The 15201-nt window shown below is 43.0% G+C and overlaps 1 protein-coding gene across 2 annotated transcripts in view; it reads right to left on the bottom strand.

Annotated features, from left to right (window-relative positions):
• Positions 1 to 12855: 12855 nt before the first annotated feature.
• SUZ12 (SUZ12 polycomb repressive complex 2 subunit) overlaps positions 12856 to 15201 on the bottom strand; it is a 51145-nt gene continuing 48799 nt past the window's right edge. For both annotated transcript variants that reach the window (XM_066363777.1, XM_066363778.1), the window contains one exon: positions 12856 to 15145. In XM_066363777.1, the coding sequence (XP_066219874.1) occupies positions 14800 to 15145 (346 nt within the window). In that variant the 3' untranslated portion in view covers positions 12856 to 14799. The remainder of the gene's footprint in view (positions 15146 to 15201) is intronic.

Below are 15201 nucleotides of genomic sequence, written 5' to 3'. Positions count from 1 at the left end.
TTTGAAGAAGGAAAGAGTTTGCAGTCATGATGGAGGTGAGAATAGTGCAAGTATCTGGGGGTCGTGGTATGTGAGCATGCAGTGAAGGTCTGAGGAGTGCAGAGAAGCTGCGTTTTTCTGTTTTTTTGAAATTGCCGAACTGATTTCCACGAGGGTATACCATTTTTACATTCCCTCTAGCAGTGTGTTTGAATCCTCCCCAGTATTGATTGTCACTTTTTTAAATCTTTTTTTTAATGATTGATTAATTTTTTTTTTTTAAAAGACAGATAGAAAGAAACATTCATTTGTTGTTCCACTTAATGGTACATTCATTGGTTGCTTCCTGTATGTGCCCTGACCAGGATTTGAACCTGTGATCTTGATGTTCTAACCAACTGAGCTAATTGGCCAAAGCCAGTTGTCACTTTTTTATTTTAGCCTTTCTGATGTGCAGTGATATCTCATTGTGGTTTTAATTTGCATTTCTCTAATGGCTAATGCTGTTGGACATCTTTTCATTATGTTTATTTGCCACTAGTAAATCTTCAGTGAACTTTACATGTTTTCTAATTGGTTCCAGGTTTGTGTACTATTAAGTTGTACATGTTTTCTAATTGGATCCAGGTTTGTGTACTATTAAGTTGTAATACTGTACAGCAGTGGTCCCCAACCCTCGGGCCGCGGACCAGTACCGGTCCGCAGAGAAAGAACAAATAACTTACAGTATTTCCGTTTTATGTATATTTAAGTCTGAACGATGTTTTATTTTTAAAAAGTGACCAGATTCCCTCTGTTACATTGGTCTAAGACTCATTCTTGACGCTTGTCTCGGTCACGTGATACAGTTATCTGTCCCACCCTAAAGGCCGGTCTGTGAAAATATTTTCTGACATTAAACTGGTCCGTGGCCCAAAAAAGGTGGGGACCACTGCTGTACAGTAGTTCTTTATGTACTCTAGATACCAGTGTATTATGGGGTTTGTAGTTTACAAATATCTTGCCTGTAACTTGCCTTTTCATCAGTTACCAGGATCCTTCCCACAGCAAAAATTTTGAATTATTTTTTTTTTTACAAAAACAGAGAGAGAGTCAGATAGGGTGATAGATAGGAACAGACAGACAGGAACAGAGAGAGATGAGAAGCATCAATCATCAGTTTTTCATTGTGACACCTTAGTTGTTCATTGATTGCTTTCTCATATGTGCCTTGACCACAGGCCTTCAGCAGACCAAGTGACCCCTTGCTCGAGTCAGCGACCTTGGGTCCAAGCTGGTGAACTTTTGCTCAAACCAGATGAGCCCACGCTCAAGTTGGCGACCTCGGGGTCTTGAACCTGGGTCTTCTGCATCCCAGTCCGACGCTCTATCCACTGCGCCACCGCCTGGTCAAGCAAATTTTTAATTTTGATGACGTTCCATTTATTAGTTTTTGCATTTATGGATCAGGCTTTTGGTGTCAAGTCTAAGAACTCTATGTCGCTCTGGATCCCGAAGATTTTTTTCTCTATGTTTTTTCCTAAAAATTTTTGGTTTAACATTTTACATTAAAGTCTGTGGATCCATTTGAATTACTTTTTTGTACAGTGTGAGACTCAAGTTAAGGGTCTTTTTTGAACATTATCTGCTCCTGTAGATGACCCGTTGCTCCAGTACCATTTGTTGCAAAGGCTGTCTTTTCTCCATTGAATAGTTTTTGCACCTTTGTCAAGAATCAGTGGGGCGTATTTGTATGGGTCTATTTCTGAGTTCTCTGTTCTTTTCCACTGATCTTTGGATCCATTTCTCTGCCGATACCACACAGTATGATCACTGAGCTATATAATGTTTTAAAATCAGGTAGACTGGTTCCTCTCTTTTAAAACAAATTTTTTTTTAATTAAAAAAAATTTTTTTTTGTATTTTTCTGAAGCTGGAAACGGGGAGGCAGTCAGATTCCCGCATGTGCCCAACTGGGTTCCACCTGGCATGCCCACCAGGGGACGATGCTCTGCCCATCTGGGGTGTCGCTCTATTGCAACCAGAGCCATTCTAGCGCCTGAGGCAGAGGCCATAGAGCCATCCTCAGCGCCCGGGCAAACTTTGCTCCAATGGAGCCTTGGCTGTGTGAGGGGAAGAGAGAGACAGAGAGGAAGGAGAGAGGGAGGGGTGGAGAAGCAGATGGACGCTTCTCCTGTGTGCCCTGGCCGAGAATCGAATCCAGGACTCCTACACGCCAGGCCGATGCTCTACCACTGAGCCAACCGGCCAGGGCTCAAAATTGTTTTTGCTCCATTGTCTTTCCCTGTAGATTAGAGTGATCTTTACTTACAAAAAATCTTGCTGAAATTTTGATAGAAAAATGTGTTGCTTGAACTGTGGTGGTGTACAGTGCATAAGCACCAACCTGGAACACTGTAGTCTATGGTTCAAAACCCTGGGCTTGCCTGGTCAAAGCACATATGGGAGTGATGCTTCCTGCTCCTCCTCCCTTCTCTCTCTCTCTTCTCTAAAATGAATAATAATAAAAAAATATTATGTTAAACTTTGTATCAATTTGGCAGGAGTTGACATCTTTACTGTGTTGTTTTCCACTTTATGAACACAGTATGTCCCTCCAATTTAGATCTTTGACTTCTTTCATCGGCATTTTATAGTTTCTAACATACAAGTTCTGCATGTATTTTGTTAGTTTGACACCTAAGTTTTTTTTTTTAATAATAAGACTTTTTAAAAAATTTGTGAATTTTAGCCTGATTGGTGGTGGCGCAGGGGACAGAACATTGATTGACCTGGGACGCTGAGGTCCCAGCTTTGAAACTAACTCCAAGGTGCTGGCTTGAGTGTGGGCTCATCTGGTTTGAGCATGGGGTTGCCAGCTTAAGCATGTAATCATCAAAGTGATCCCATGATCACTGATTCGAGCCCAAAGGTCGCTGGCTTCAAGCCCAAGGTTGCTGGCTTGAGGCCAAAGTTGCTGGTTTGAGGCCAAGATTGCTGTCTTGAGCAAGGAGTCACTGGCTTAGCTTGAAGCCGCCTGGTCAAGGTGTATTTGAGAAGCAATCAATGAACAACGAAAGTGATGCAACTATAAGTTGATACTTCTCATCTCTCTCCCTTCCTGTCTGTCTCACCAAAAAAAAAGAAAAAGAAAAATTACTTTAGAAAGAGGAACATCAATTTGCTATTCTTATTTATGCATTCATTGGTTGATTCTTGTAAGTGCTCTAACCAAGGATTGAACCTATAACCTTGGCATATTGGGACAGTGCTCTAACCAACAGGGCCTTATTTTTCTTTTTTCTTTTGTATTTTTCTGAAGCTGGAAACGGAGAGAGACAGTCAGACAGACTCCCGCATGCGCCCAACCGGGATCCACCCGGCACGCCCACCAGGGGTGACGCTCTGCCCACCAGGGGGCGATGCTCTGCCATGACCAGAGCCACTCTAGCGCCTGGGGCAGAGGCCAAGGAGCCATCCCCAGCGCCCGGGCCATCTTTGCTCCAATGGAGCCTTGGCTGCAGGAGGGGAAGAGAGAGACAGAGAGGAAGGAGGGGGTGGGGGTGGAGAAGCAAATGGGCGCTTCTCCTATGTGCCCTGGCTGGGAATAGAACCCGGGTCCCCCGCATGCCAGGCTGACGCTCTACCGCTGAGCCAACCGGCCAGGGCCAGGGCCTTATATTTCTGTCTTTTTACTTTCAATTTGTCTATAACATATTTAGAGTGAGTTTCTTGTAGACATCATATAGTTGGGTCATGGTTTTATTATTTTTTTGTGTACTCTGGCGTTTTATTTGGTCTGCTTAAACTACAGTGTGTTCATAAAGTCATGGTGCACTTTTGACCGGTCACAGGAAAGCAACAAAAGACGATAGAATTGTGAAATCTGCACCAAATGAAAGGAAAACTCTCCCAGTTTCATACCTATTCAATGCAGTTCGATGTGGGCTCCATTTGTTGCCCTACACACATCCAAACGATAGTGAAGTTCTTGCCACACACGGGTAAGGACGTCTGGTGTAACAGAGTGAATATTGTCTGTGATTCTCTGTTTAAGTGATTAATGTCGTGGCACTTCGTTATAAATGCGCCGATATTCACGTTGCACTTTGGTCACAGATTCGAATTTAGTGAGCCACAGAACACACTGAACTTTCCTCTGTACCATCTACATCTCGACTGGCATGGCCGTGGGCTGCTCCGCTGTATACACGGTGTTACGTCATCATCTGCGCATGCCCACATGCTGCCACATCATCCTACAGAAACTGGGAGGGTTTTCCTTTTATTTGGTGCAGATTTCACATTTCTAACGTCTTTTGTTGCTTTCCTCTGACCGGTCAAAAGTGCACCATGACTTTATGGACACACTGTATTTACATATAGTGTTACTGATATGTTAGGACTTAAGTCTGTCATTTTTTTTTTTTTTTCTGAAGCTGGAAGCGGGGAGAGATAGTCAGACAGACTCCGCATCCGCCCAACCGGGATCCACCTGGCATGCCCACCAGGGGACGAAGCTCTGTCCACCAGGGGGTGATGCTCTGCCCCTCCAGGGCGTTGCTCTGTTGCAACCAGAGCCACTCCAGCGCCTGGGGCAGAGGCCAAGGAGCCATCCCCAGCGCCCGGGCCATCTTTGCTCTAATGGAGCCTCGCTGCCGGAGGGGAAGAGAGAGACAGAGAGGAAGGAGAGGGGGAGGTGTGGGGAAGCAGATGGGCGCTTCTCCTGTGTGCCCTGTCCGGGAATCGAACCCGGGACTTCTGCACGCCAGGCTGATGCTCTACCATTGAGCCAACCGGCCAGGGCCAAGTCTGTCATTTTTGTTCTCTCATTTTTATTTTGATTTCTGTAGTATTTGAGAGTCTCTATATAGTTTCTTTAGTAGTTCTAGGTATTAATATATATGTATGTATGTATATATATAATACCCATATATGTATCTACATTAACATGTATATACATTAAGATATTTATATTATATATATTGCATATGTATGTTTTATGTATATAACTTACCAATCTAAATACAGGCTGTCCTCAGGTTACGAATGAGACGGTTCTGTAGGTTTGTTCTTAAGTTGAATTTGTATGTAACTTGGAACGGTACATTTACCTATTAAATGCAGCTTAGATGTTTGTCACATTTTCAAACCTACAGAACCTTTCTTATTTGTAACCTGGGGACTGCCTGTAAGTTTTTCAGTGTATTGCTGTCATTATTTTACCAGTTCAGGTACCTTTCTTTATTCTTCCCCCATTGATGACATAATTTTCTTTCTTAAATATTTTCTCTACATATATTTAGAATCGATCAGACAATGTTACAACTTTTGCTTTAACCATAAGATATATATATTTATATATATATATCTTTTGTCTTTAGTTTTTAGAAATTCAGTGATGTTATATCTTTGCATGGATTTCTTTGGGTTATTTTGTTTTCCTCAGCTTTTTGAATCTTTAGTTTTATGTCTCTGGCCAAATTTGGGGAGATTTCAGTTATTCAATTACTTTATTTCCAGTTTTACTAGTTTGTTCCTCTCCTGGACCTCCAGTGACCTAAAATTTACATCTTTTATTTAGTCCCACTGATTCCTGAGGTTCTGTTTATTTAAGTCTGTTTTCTTTGTGTTGTTCAGATCAGCTATTTCTGTTGTTCTGTCTCTTATCATTGATTCTTTCCTGTCTCCTCCCTTTTACCAGTGGGCCCACCTATGAGCTTTTTATTTTGTTTACTATTTTTTTCAGTTCTAAAATGTTTATGTGGCTCTTCTGTATATCTTCTGTTTCTCTGCTAAGATTTTCAATATTTTTTGCTTAAGGCTATTTTTCATTTTCTCATGTTTCAACGGTGTTCATAGTTGCTCGTTGAACCATTTTTATCGTGGTTGCTATGATGGTTAGTCCTAGTGTCTACTTGACTGGTTAAGGGATGTTCAGGCGTGTAGTTAAACATTATTTCTGGGTGTGTCTGTGAGGATGTTTCTGGAAAAGATTAGCATTTGAATTGATAGACTGAGTAAAGCATATTTCCCTTGTTGGGCAAACAAGGGTGTAATAAATGTGTTAGGCTTGCTCGCTTGTACTTTGCCTGATCGGTGCATGAGCACGGGGCAGCGCCACGTGTGTATGGTCTGTGTGGAGCCGTGGGTGTTTGCCCTCAGGGTGACAGATTGTAAATTGCAAGTTGCCTCCCACATTGGGAGGGGCCATTGTTTGCTACTGTTTGCCCAAGAAGGGGTCCTCCTCCCCGCCCCTGCCTGTTTTGCTCCTGTTTTGCTCATGAGTCCGGACAAAGAGAAGGAAGCTGTTGTCCCTGCCTGCGTGCTCATCCGTTGTTGTGAGACTCTAATAAACAGAATGGTCCCCCGTCCTCTGGTTCCACAGTTCCTTTACCGTCTGCCCGAATCCAATGGGAACCTGCGTGGCCATGGCCACCGGCCTTACCCCCCCCCCCCCCAATGTGTATGAATATCTTCCAATCTGTTGAGGGCCTGAATAGAAAAAACAGGTGGAGGAAGGTTGAATTCACTCTATGTCTGACTGTTGAGCTGGGACATCGATCTGCCTTCAGCATTCCTGGTTTTAGGGCCTTTGGATATGGACTGGAATCTAACACCATTTGGCTTTCAGGCCATCAAATTACACCACTGGCTTTCCTAGTTTATCACCTTGCAGGCAGATCATAGGACTTCTCAGCATCTATAATCTTGTATTGGTTTTGTTTTTGTAGAGAAAACTAATATAGCTGCTTTAAAATCTTTGTCATGTAATTCTAATATCTTAGTTTGCTTAGTGTTAGCATCTATTTTCTTCATTCAGTTTGACATCTTTTTGGGTCTTGTGATTTTTTTTTTTTTAATCTTTCTGAAGTTGGAAACGGGGAGGCAGTCAGACAGACTCCCGCATGCGCCCGACTGGAATCCACCCAGCATGCCCACCAGGAGGTGATGCTCTGCCCATCCAGGGCGTCGCTCTGTTGCGACCAGAGCCATTCTGGCGCCTGAGACAGAGGCCACAGAACCATCCTCAGCGCCCTGGCCAACTTTGCTCCAATGGAGCCTCAGCTGCGGGAGGGGAAGAGAGAGACAGAGAGGAAGGAGAGGGAGGGGTGGAGAAGCAGATGGGTGCTTCTCCTGTGTGCCCTGGCTGGGAATCGAACCCGGGACTTCTGCACGCCAGGCCGACGCCATACCACTGAGCCAACCAGCCAGGGCTGGTCTTGTGATTTTTTATTGAAATATGGACATTTTTGTTATGAGAATGGATCTTAGTTAAACCTTTGTCAGCTGGGTTTTTGGCGCCACTTCTAGCAGAAGACTGAGGGAAGGGGCACTGCCTCATAACTGCCAAATGGAGGTAGAAATGTGGCTTCCATTCTACCTCCATTGACAGCCAAGGGGGGAGACTCCACTACTGCTGCATTGGCTGACTATTCTGGTTCCGTATATATTCTCCAGTGACATTGCATTTGGGGTGGCTTCCACTACTTTAGTCAATGGTAAATGTCCTGTACTACCCCATTAGAGAAGGGAAGAGGTTCCTCATTAATGCTAGTGGGGATGGAATTCCAGGCTCCTTTGTCATCACAGGGGATAGGGGTGCTCATCACTGCCTGGTGGGGTGAACGTCCTGTCTGCCTACTTGGCTATGGGGTAAATTCCTAAAGATGGTATTGTTAGGGCAAATAATAAAATGCATTGTGATTTTTTTTTTTTTTTTTTTTTTTGCTAGAGAGGAACAGACAAAACGAGATGAGAAGCTTCTACTCAAAGTTGCAGCATGTTAGTTGTTCATTGATTGTTTTCTCCTATGTGGCTTGACTATGGCTCCAGCCAAGCCAGTGACCCCACGCTCAATCCAGTGACTTCAGGGTTTTGAACCTGGGTCCTCTGTGTTGCAATCTGATGCTCTATCCACTGCACCACCACCTGGTTAGGCAGGCCATTGCGATTTTAATTTTATTTATTTTTTACAGAAACAGTGAGTCAGAGAGAGGGATAGACAGGGACAGACAGACAGGAACGGAGAGAGATGAGAAGCATCAATCATTAGTTTTTCATTGTGCGTTGTAACACCTTAGTTGTTCATTGATTGCTTTTTCATATGTGCCTTGACCGTGGGCCTTCAGCAGACCGAGTAACCCCTTGCTGGAGTCAGTGACCTTGTGTTCAAGCTGGTTGGCTTTTCCTCAAACCAGATGAGCCCACGCTCAAGCTGGTGACCTTGGGGTCTTGAACCCGGGTCTTCTGCATCCCAGTCTGACGCTCTATCCACTGTGCCATTGCCTGGTCAGGCCATTGCAATTTTAATAAAAGGTATCAGATTGTTCTCTTGAGAGATTATACCAATTTATTTCCCACCAAAAATCTCATTATTTTCTTTTACTTTATTCAGTGAGAGGCAGGGAGGCAGAGACAGACTCCTGGTGCACCCCGTCCGTGATCCACTCAGCAAGCCAGTAGGGGGCGATGTTCTGCCCATCTGGGGCATTGCTTCGTTGATCTGCAACCCAGCTCTTAGTGCCAGAGGTGGAGGTCAAGCAGCCATCCTCAGCACTAGGACCAACTCGCTCAAATCAATCATGGCTACAGGATAGGAAGAGAGAAAGAGAAAGGAGAGGAGGAAGGGTGGAGCTCAACACACTGGGCTGATGCTCTACCACTGAGTCAACCAGCCTGGGCCTCCACCAAAAATCTTCTTTAAAAATCAATCATCAGGGCCCTGGCCGGTTGGCTCAGCGGTAGAGTGTCGGCCTGGCGTGCGGGGGACCCGGGTTCGATTCCCGGGCAGGGCACATGGGAGAAGCGCCCATTTGCTTCTCCACCCCCCCCTCCTTCCTCTCTGTCTCTCTCTTCCCCTCCCGCAGCCAAGGCTCCGTTAGAGCAAAGATGGCCCGGGCGCTGGGGATGGCTCCTTGGCCTCTGCCCCAGGCGCTAGAGTGGCTCTGGTCATGGCAGAGCGACACCCCTGAGGGGCAGAGCATCGCCCCTGGTGGGCGTGCCGGGTGGATCCCGGTCGGGCGCATGCGGGAGTCTGTCTGACTGTCTCTCCCCGTTTCCAGTTTCAGAAAAATACAAAAAAAAAAAAAAAAATCAATCATCGGGCCCTGGCCGGTTGGCTCAGCGGTAGAGCGTTGGCCTGGCGTGCAGGAGTCCTGGGTTCGATTCCCGGCCAGGGCACACAGGAGAAGCGCCCATCTGCTCCACCCCTCCTCCTCTCCTTCCTCTCTGTCTCTCTCTTTCCCTCCTGCCGCCGAGGCTCTACTGGAGCAAAGATGGCCCGGGCGCTGGGGATGGCTCTGTGGCCTCTGCCTCAGGCGCTAGAATGGCTCTGGATGCAACAGAGTGACGCCCCAGAGGGGCAGAACATCGCCCCCTGGTGGGCATACCTGGTGGATCCCCGTCGGGCACATGCGGGAGTCTGTCTGACTGCCTCCCCATTTCCAGCTTCAGAAAAATGAAAACAACAAAACAAAAATAAATTTAAAAATCAATCATCAGCCCTGGCTGGTACCCCACCAAAAATCTTTTAAAAATTAATTATCAGCCCTGGCTGGTTGGCTCAGCGGTAGAGCATCAGCATGGCGTGTGGATGTCCCAGGTTTGATTTCCGGCCAGTGCACACAGAAGAAGCAACCATCTGCTTCTCCACCCACCCCCTCTCCTTTCTATCTCCTCCTCCTGCAGCCAAGGCTCCATTGGAGCAAAGTAGGTCTGGGTGCTGAGGATGGTCCCACGCCTCTGCCTCAGGCACTAGAATGGCTCTGGTTGCTATGGAGCAATGCCCCAGATGAACAGAGCATCGCCCACTAGTGGGCATGCCAGGTGGATCCCGGTTGGGCGCATGCAGGAGTCTCTCTGCCTTCCTGCTTCTCACTTCAGAAAAATTAAAACAAAAACAAATATTAATCATTTTTTTAATTTAAAAAATATTTTATTACCTTTGTTTTGTATTAGTACTAATACTGTTCTTCATAAAAAAATTTATTTACTTTTATTCAGTGAGAGGAGGGGAGGTAGAGAAAGACTCCTGCATGAGCTCTGACCAAGATCCACCTGGCAAACCCACTAGGGGGCAATGCTCTGCCCATCTGGGGCATTGCTCTGTTGCTCTTCTTAGAGTCTGAGGTGGAGGCCAGGGATCCATCATCAGCACCCGGGGCCAACTCGCTCCAATAGAGCCATGGCTGCAGGAGAGAGAAAGGTGTGGGGAAGGTGGCAGAGGAACATTAAGCATCACTCCTAGTTGCTTCTCGCATGTTTCCTGATCAGGCAAGCCTGAGGCTTCAAACTGGCAACCCCAGCATTCCAGGTTGACACTTTACTCACTGTACCACCACAGGTCAGGCTCCACCTGTATTTTTTCTTTTTAATCAAGAGAGAGACAGAGAGAGAGGGATAGATAAGGGCAGACAGGAAGGGAGAGAGATAAGAAGGATCAATTCTTTGTTGCGGCACCTTAGTTGTTCATTGATTGCTTTCCCATGTGTGCCTTGACCAGGGGGCTCCAGCAGAGCAAGTGATCCCTTGCTCAAACCAGCGACCTTAGGCTTCAAGCCAGCCACCATGAGGTCATGTCTATGATCCCATGCTCAAGCCAACTACCCCTGCTCAAGCTAGTGATCCCACGCTCAAGCCAAATGAGACTGCACTCAAGCCATCAACCTTGGTGCTCGAACCTGGGTTTTCTGCACCCCAGTCTGATGCTTTGTCCACTGTGCTATATTACCTGGACAGGCTACATCTGTATTGATCTTATTCCTTTTTCTGTTTTTACCTTTGGTCTGTCTTTTCCTGTCAGTTTACAATTATGCTCAACTTGCTCCTTCACTCTCACATAAATTCTTAGCCTATTTCCCTCTTTTTACTTTTTGTGTTAAATTTAACTCATTTTCGATTTAATAAACTCAATAAACCTATTTCCTATCACTTAATCCCCTTGAAGTTGCTGTTTTATTCATTATCTGTTGGGGAACTGCTTCCTTTTTAAAAACTTCTCTCTTCATCACTCATCATTTCTCTATACTGCAGTACCACTCAACAATTAATTCTTGGGCACTTCATGACAGGCAGTGTTCTAATAGTTGAATATTTTTCCTGGACTATTACAATAGCATTCTAGTGCTTCTTCCTATGTAGTCTCTTCTCAAATTCTTACAGCATAGCTTGCCTAAATTACAAATTGGTTTGTCATATCTGCAGTAAATCTCTAAATACCTCCTACTGCCTAAAATCCAAACCTTGAGCACAGCACGTTAAACTCTCATCTTCTCACTAAATACCTGAGCACCAAGACCATTAGACAGTGAGATGGATTTAGCAGTCTAATAAAAAGGAAATCAAGTGCTTAAAACCCATCAAGCTTTTGAAAAAGGGTACTCAGTTCAAATACACAGCAACGTGTACTGGCAAAATGCCTTTTAACAGTAAATCAAGAGAATTTTCAACTCTTCTGTCAAATTTTCCCCTTTTCTAGTTAACTTCTATGCCTAATATCATGCTAATCTCATGAAATGCAGCGTATAATTTTCTTATACTACTTTATATACCTATCATTTGTATCCCTCTAGTCTGAACTTTTTGAAGTCCAAGATAATTAAAACAAATATTCTCATAACTTTTTTTGAGGCAGGGAGGCAAAAAAACAGACTCCCATGTGCACCCCGGCTGGGATTCACCTGGCATACCCCCTATGGGGCAGTGTTCTGCCCATCTAGGGCTATTGCTCTGTTGCTTGGGCAACCAAACTATTTTAACACCTGAGGTGAGTCCATGGTGCCATCCTCTGCTCCTGGGGACAACCGGCTCCAACCATTTGAGCCATGGCTGGGGGCAGGGGGCTGGAGAAATAGATGGTCACTTGTCCTGTGTACCTTGACCGGGAATCAAACCCGGACTGCCACATGGGGGCCAACACTCTACCACTGAGTTAACCAGCCAGGGCCTAAAACTTTCATTAAAAAGGAAATGTAGAGAATCCACAACCAAAGATGGATAGCTGTTCAAATTGACATTCTGATTTTTCTTTTTTTTAAGTGAGAGAGAGGGAGAAAGATGAGAAGCATGAGCTCATAGTTTTGGCACCTTAGTAGTTCATTGCTTTCTCTTATGTGCCTTGACTAGGGGGCTCCAGCCAAGCCAGTGACCTTTGGGCTCAAGCCAGCAAACCCATGCTCAAGCTGGTGACCAGAATTTCGAATTTGGCTCCTCAGTGTCCCAGGTTGATGCTCTATCCATTGCACCACCACCTGGTCAGGCTGAACTGTAAACTTAAAAATACATTTTATGGGCCCTGGCCGGTTTGCTCAGTGGTAGGGCGTCGGCTGGCGTGCAGGAGTCCCAGGTTTGATTTCTGGCCAGGGCACACAGGAGAAGCGCCCATCTGCTTCTCCACCCCTCCCCCTCTTCTTCCTGTCTCTCTCTTCCCCTCCCGCAGCCAAGGCTCCATTGGAGCCAAGTTGGCCCAGGCGCTGAGGATGGGTCTGTAGCCTCTGCCTCAGGCACTAGAGTGGCTCTGGTCACAACAGAGCAACGCCCCGGATGGGCGCATGCAGGAGTCTGACTGCCTCCCCGTTTCTGGCTTCGGAAAAATACAAAAAAAAAAAAAAAAAATACTTTTTATGTATTACCATAAATAACATACTTAGGTTGAAACTTACTAAAACTGAGAGCAGGTTTCACATTTTTTTTTCCTTTTTGGCTTAAACAACAGACATTTATTTTTCACATTTCTGGAGGTTGGCAAGTCCTTTCTTAATTAGCTCTTACTCATGGGTTGTACTTCTGGACCTTACTATCTATCGTAAACAAGCCCAAGTTTTAGTGTACACATTAACAATGCATAAAATAAAAACAATACAACTTTTATATTATTGAACTTTATGTACAAAATCATTTGATTTCAAATAAACATTTAATGTAAAAACAAATGTTTTTTTTTAAACTGATTTTTTTTACATCTACTGTACCATTCAAATGCTTTTATCATCTTACATGACTTCTTCAAAATCTCTTATCAAGGGTACATATAGAAAAGCATTTTTTTATAAATAGAAACAAAGGGACTTTTTCAGCTTTTATTATAAGATGACATAAAAAGTTTACTCAACAGAAGTAATTTCATTACTATTTGGGGGAGGGAATCACCAACTTTTTGTGCAAACAATGCTAGCCTTCTTTTAAGCATTAAGAGCATAACTGCTTAAGAAATGACATAAGCAATATTTCTACACCTACATCTCCCCTAAAATAATCTATTATTTTTACATATGTGCACAGCTTTAGCAAATTAAAGCCCGAGAGAAATGCTCAATCAAGATCCACTATCCAGAAGCATGATAAGAGTTGACTAACTTATCATTTGGAGAGCTTACCAGTCAAGAACTCTGTAATGAAAGCTGCAGTTTCCCTCTTTCCTATATTTTTAACACAAAAATCAATGACTAAGAATACTGGATGACAAATCACATCCACACTATCAGTTAAATAGCCTCACAGTTAAACACATCGTAAAGACCAATGAAATCAGTATTTACATTTTATAAATTTCTGAAGACACCATTAGAAAGCTTATATATCCCTTCATTAAACAAAATAGGGAACTGCGTCTGATGGTGGTGGAATGAAATTAAAAATACCTGTATTTACAGCAGCATTGTTCCTTTATAAATAAAGAATATGAAAATGCAATTATCTTTAAGGATAATAAAAAATTGAGGTGATGTTACTCAACCACAGTGCTTGAAGTTGGAATAAAAATCTATTGGTGCTTGTTAATGTGCCAGTAGTGAAACCACTTTCTGTTGGAGAAAATCCAACTGCAAATATGTGCATAACACATATCACACAGGGCAAAATTGCTCTAAACAATTCAAGTCAGCTTATCTGTATTGGGTATTCTAATCCGTGAAACACATTACAAAGACATCCTTGCAAAGAGAAAAATGTAACATTTCCTGGTTCGTTTTTATAGAACATTTCTTCCCTCGAAAAGTGTCCTCTTAAATAATCTCAAACTTGTTCTTCCCTTGGTTTACAATCCCAATGAAAAATGCGGACCGTTTAATTTTCCATGTGACTACCTAAAGGTGGTGGGAAACCAAACAAGTTTCAAGTTTAAAAAAATACTGGGTGAGCAATGTACTGAATTATCTACATAAACATGTTAAGTAACTTTATAAACGTATTATGACATTTCACTGTCAAATGTGAAAAATTATCTTCTCAAACAGGCATAAGATGAAGAAGTGCTATTTTAACATTGTAAAATGAACTTATGCAATGCAAAATGTATTTTGTGTTGTAATATTTTCATTTTAAATGGATTAATTTCAAAATCAAGGATCAAGGTTTGATTGCAAATAGTAGGTAATGCAACAAAATTTCACAAAAATGGTCTATTTTTCAACAAAGGGAATCACATTCCAACTTTCCCTCCCCAAGAAAATGTCACAATTACAAAGTAGAAAAACAGCCAGTCATAAATGCAAAAGAATTATAATTTAAATATATGAAATAATTTCTATATTATCAGTTTATTTTATAAGACAACTGTTGAAATTAAAAATACTTTTTTAGAAGTATTACTTTTCCTGCTCAAACAAGAATGTTTTTAATGACACACCAAACCTGATACACATGTAATGCTGCATGATGACATGGAGAACCCTGATACAAATATCCTTGTTGAAATCATTTACTTCATCTAACAGTGCCTGTTTGAAATCTGATTTAAAAAAACAAAAACCCCAAAACAACAAAAAACTCTTTCTAGAGGCTGAACTCCCTAGAATACAATTTCAGTGTTTGTCCATAACACAGGGTTGAGCCTTTTTATTTTCAGAGTTTTTGTTTTTTGCTCTGTTTTGAAACCCCTGAGACACTATCTGTTTCCAAAGCTTTCTCTTTTGAGTTAATTTCACTAAATCCATTTGCTGTCCCAATTTGTTCTTCAGTGAGCTCTTCATTTGCAGGGGAAGCCGATTCTCCTTTTTCTAATTTTTGCTGCATTTCACGGAGCTTGGTAACAGCTTTATCTATTGACATTATGCTGATAAGATTAAAGTCATGCATGCTGACTAGATGAAGCATGAAGTTTCGACATAAATTCTTCTTAATTATTTTTTGTCCATAGTTTTCTACAAACAGCATACAGGCATGATTCATTTGATTGTCAGCAATAAACCTATTTAATAAAAAAAAACACAAAACATCTATAGTGACATAAGGATTTTTGTCAAA

This window comes from Saccopteryx leptura, chromosome 2 (genome assembly GCF_036850995.1).
Source record: "Saccopteryx leptura isolate mSacLep1 chromosome 2, mSacLep1_pri_phased_curated, whole genome shotgun sequence".
NCBI lineage: Eukaryota > Metazoa > Chordata > Mammalia > Chiroptera > Emballonuridae > Saccopteryx > Saccopteryx leptura.
This window is presented reverse-complemented; position numbering and strand designations above follow the sequence as displayed.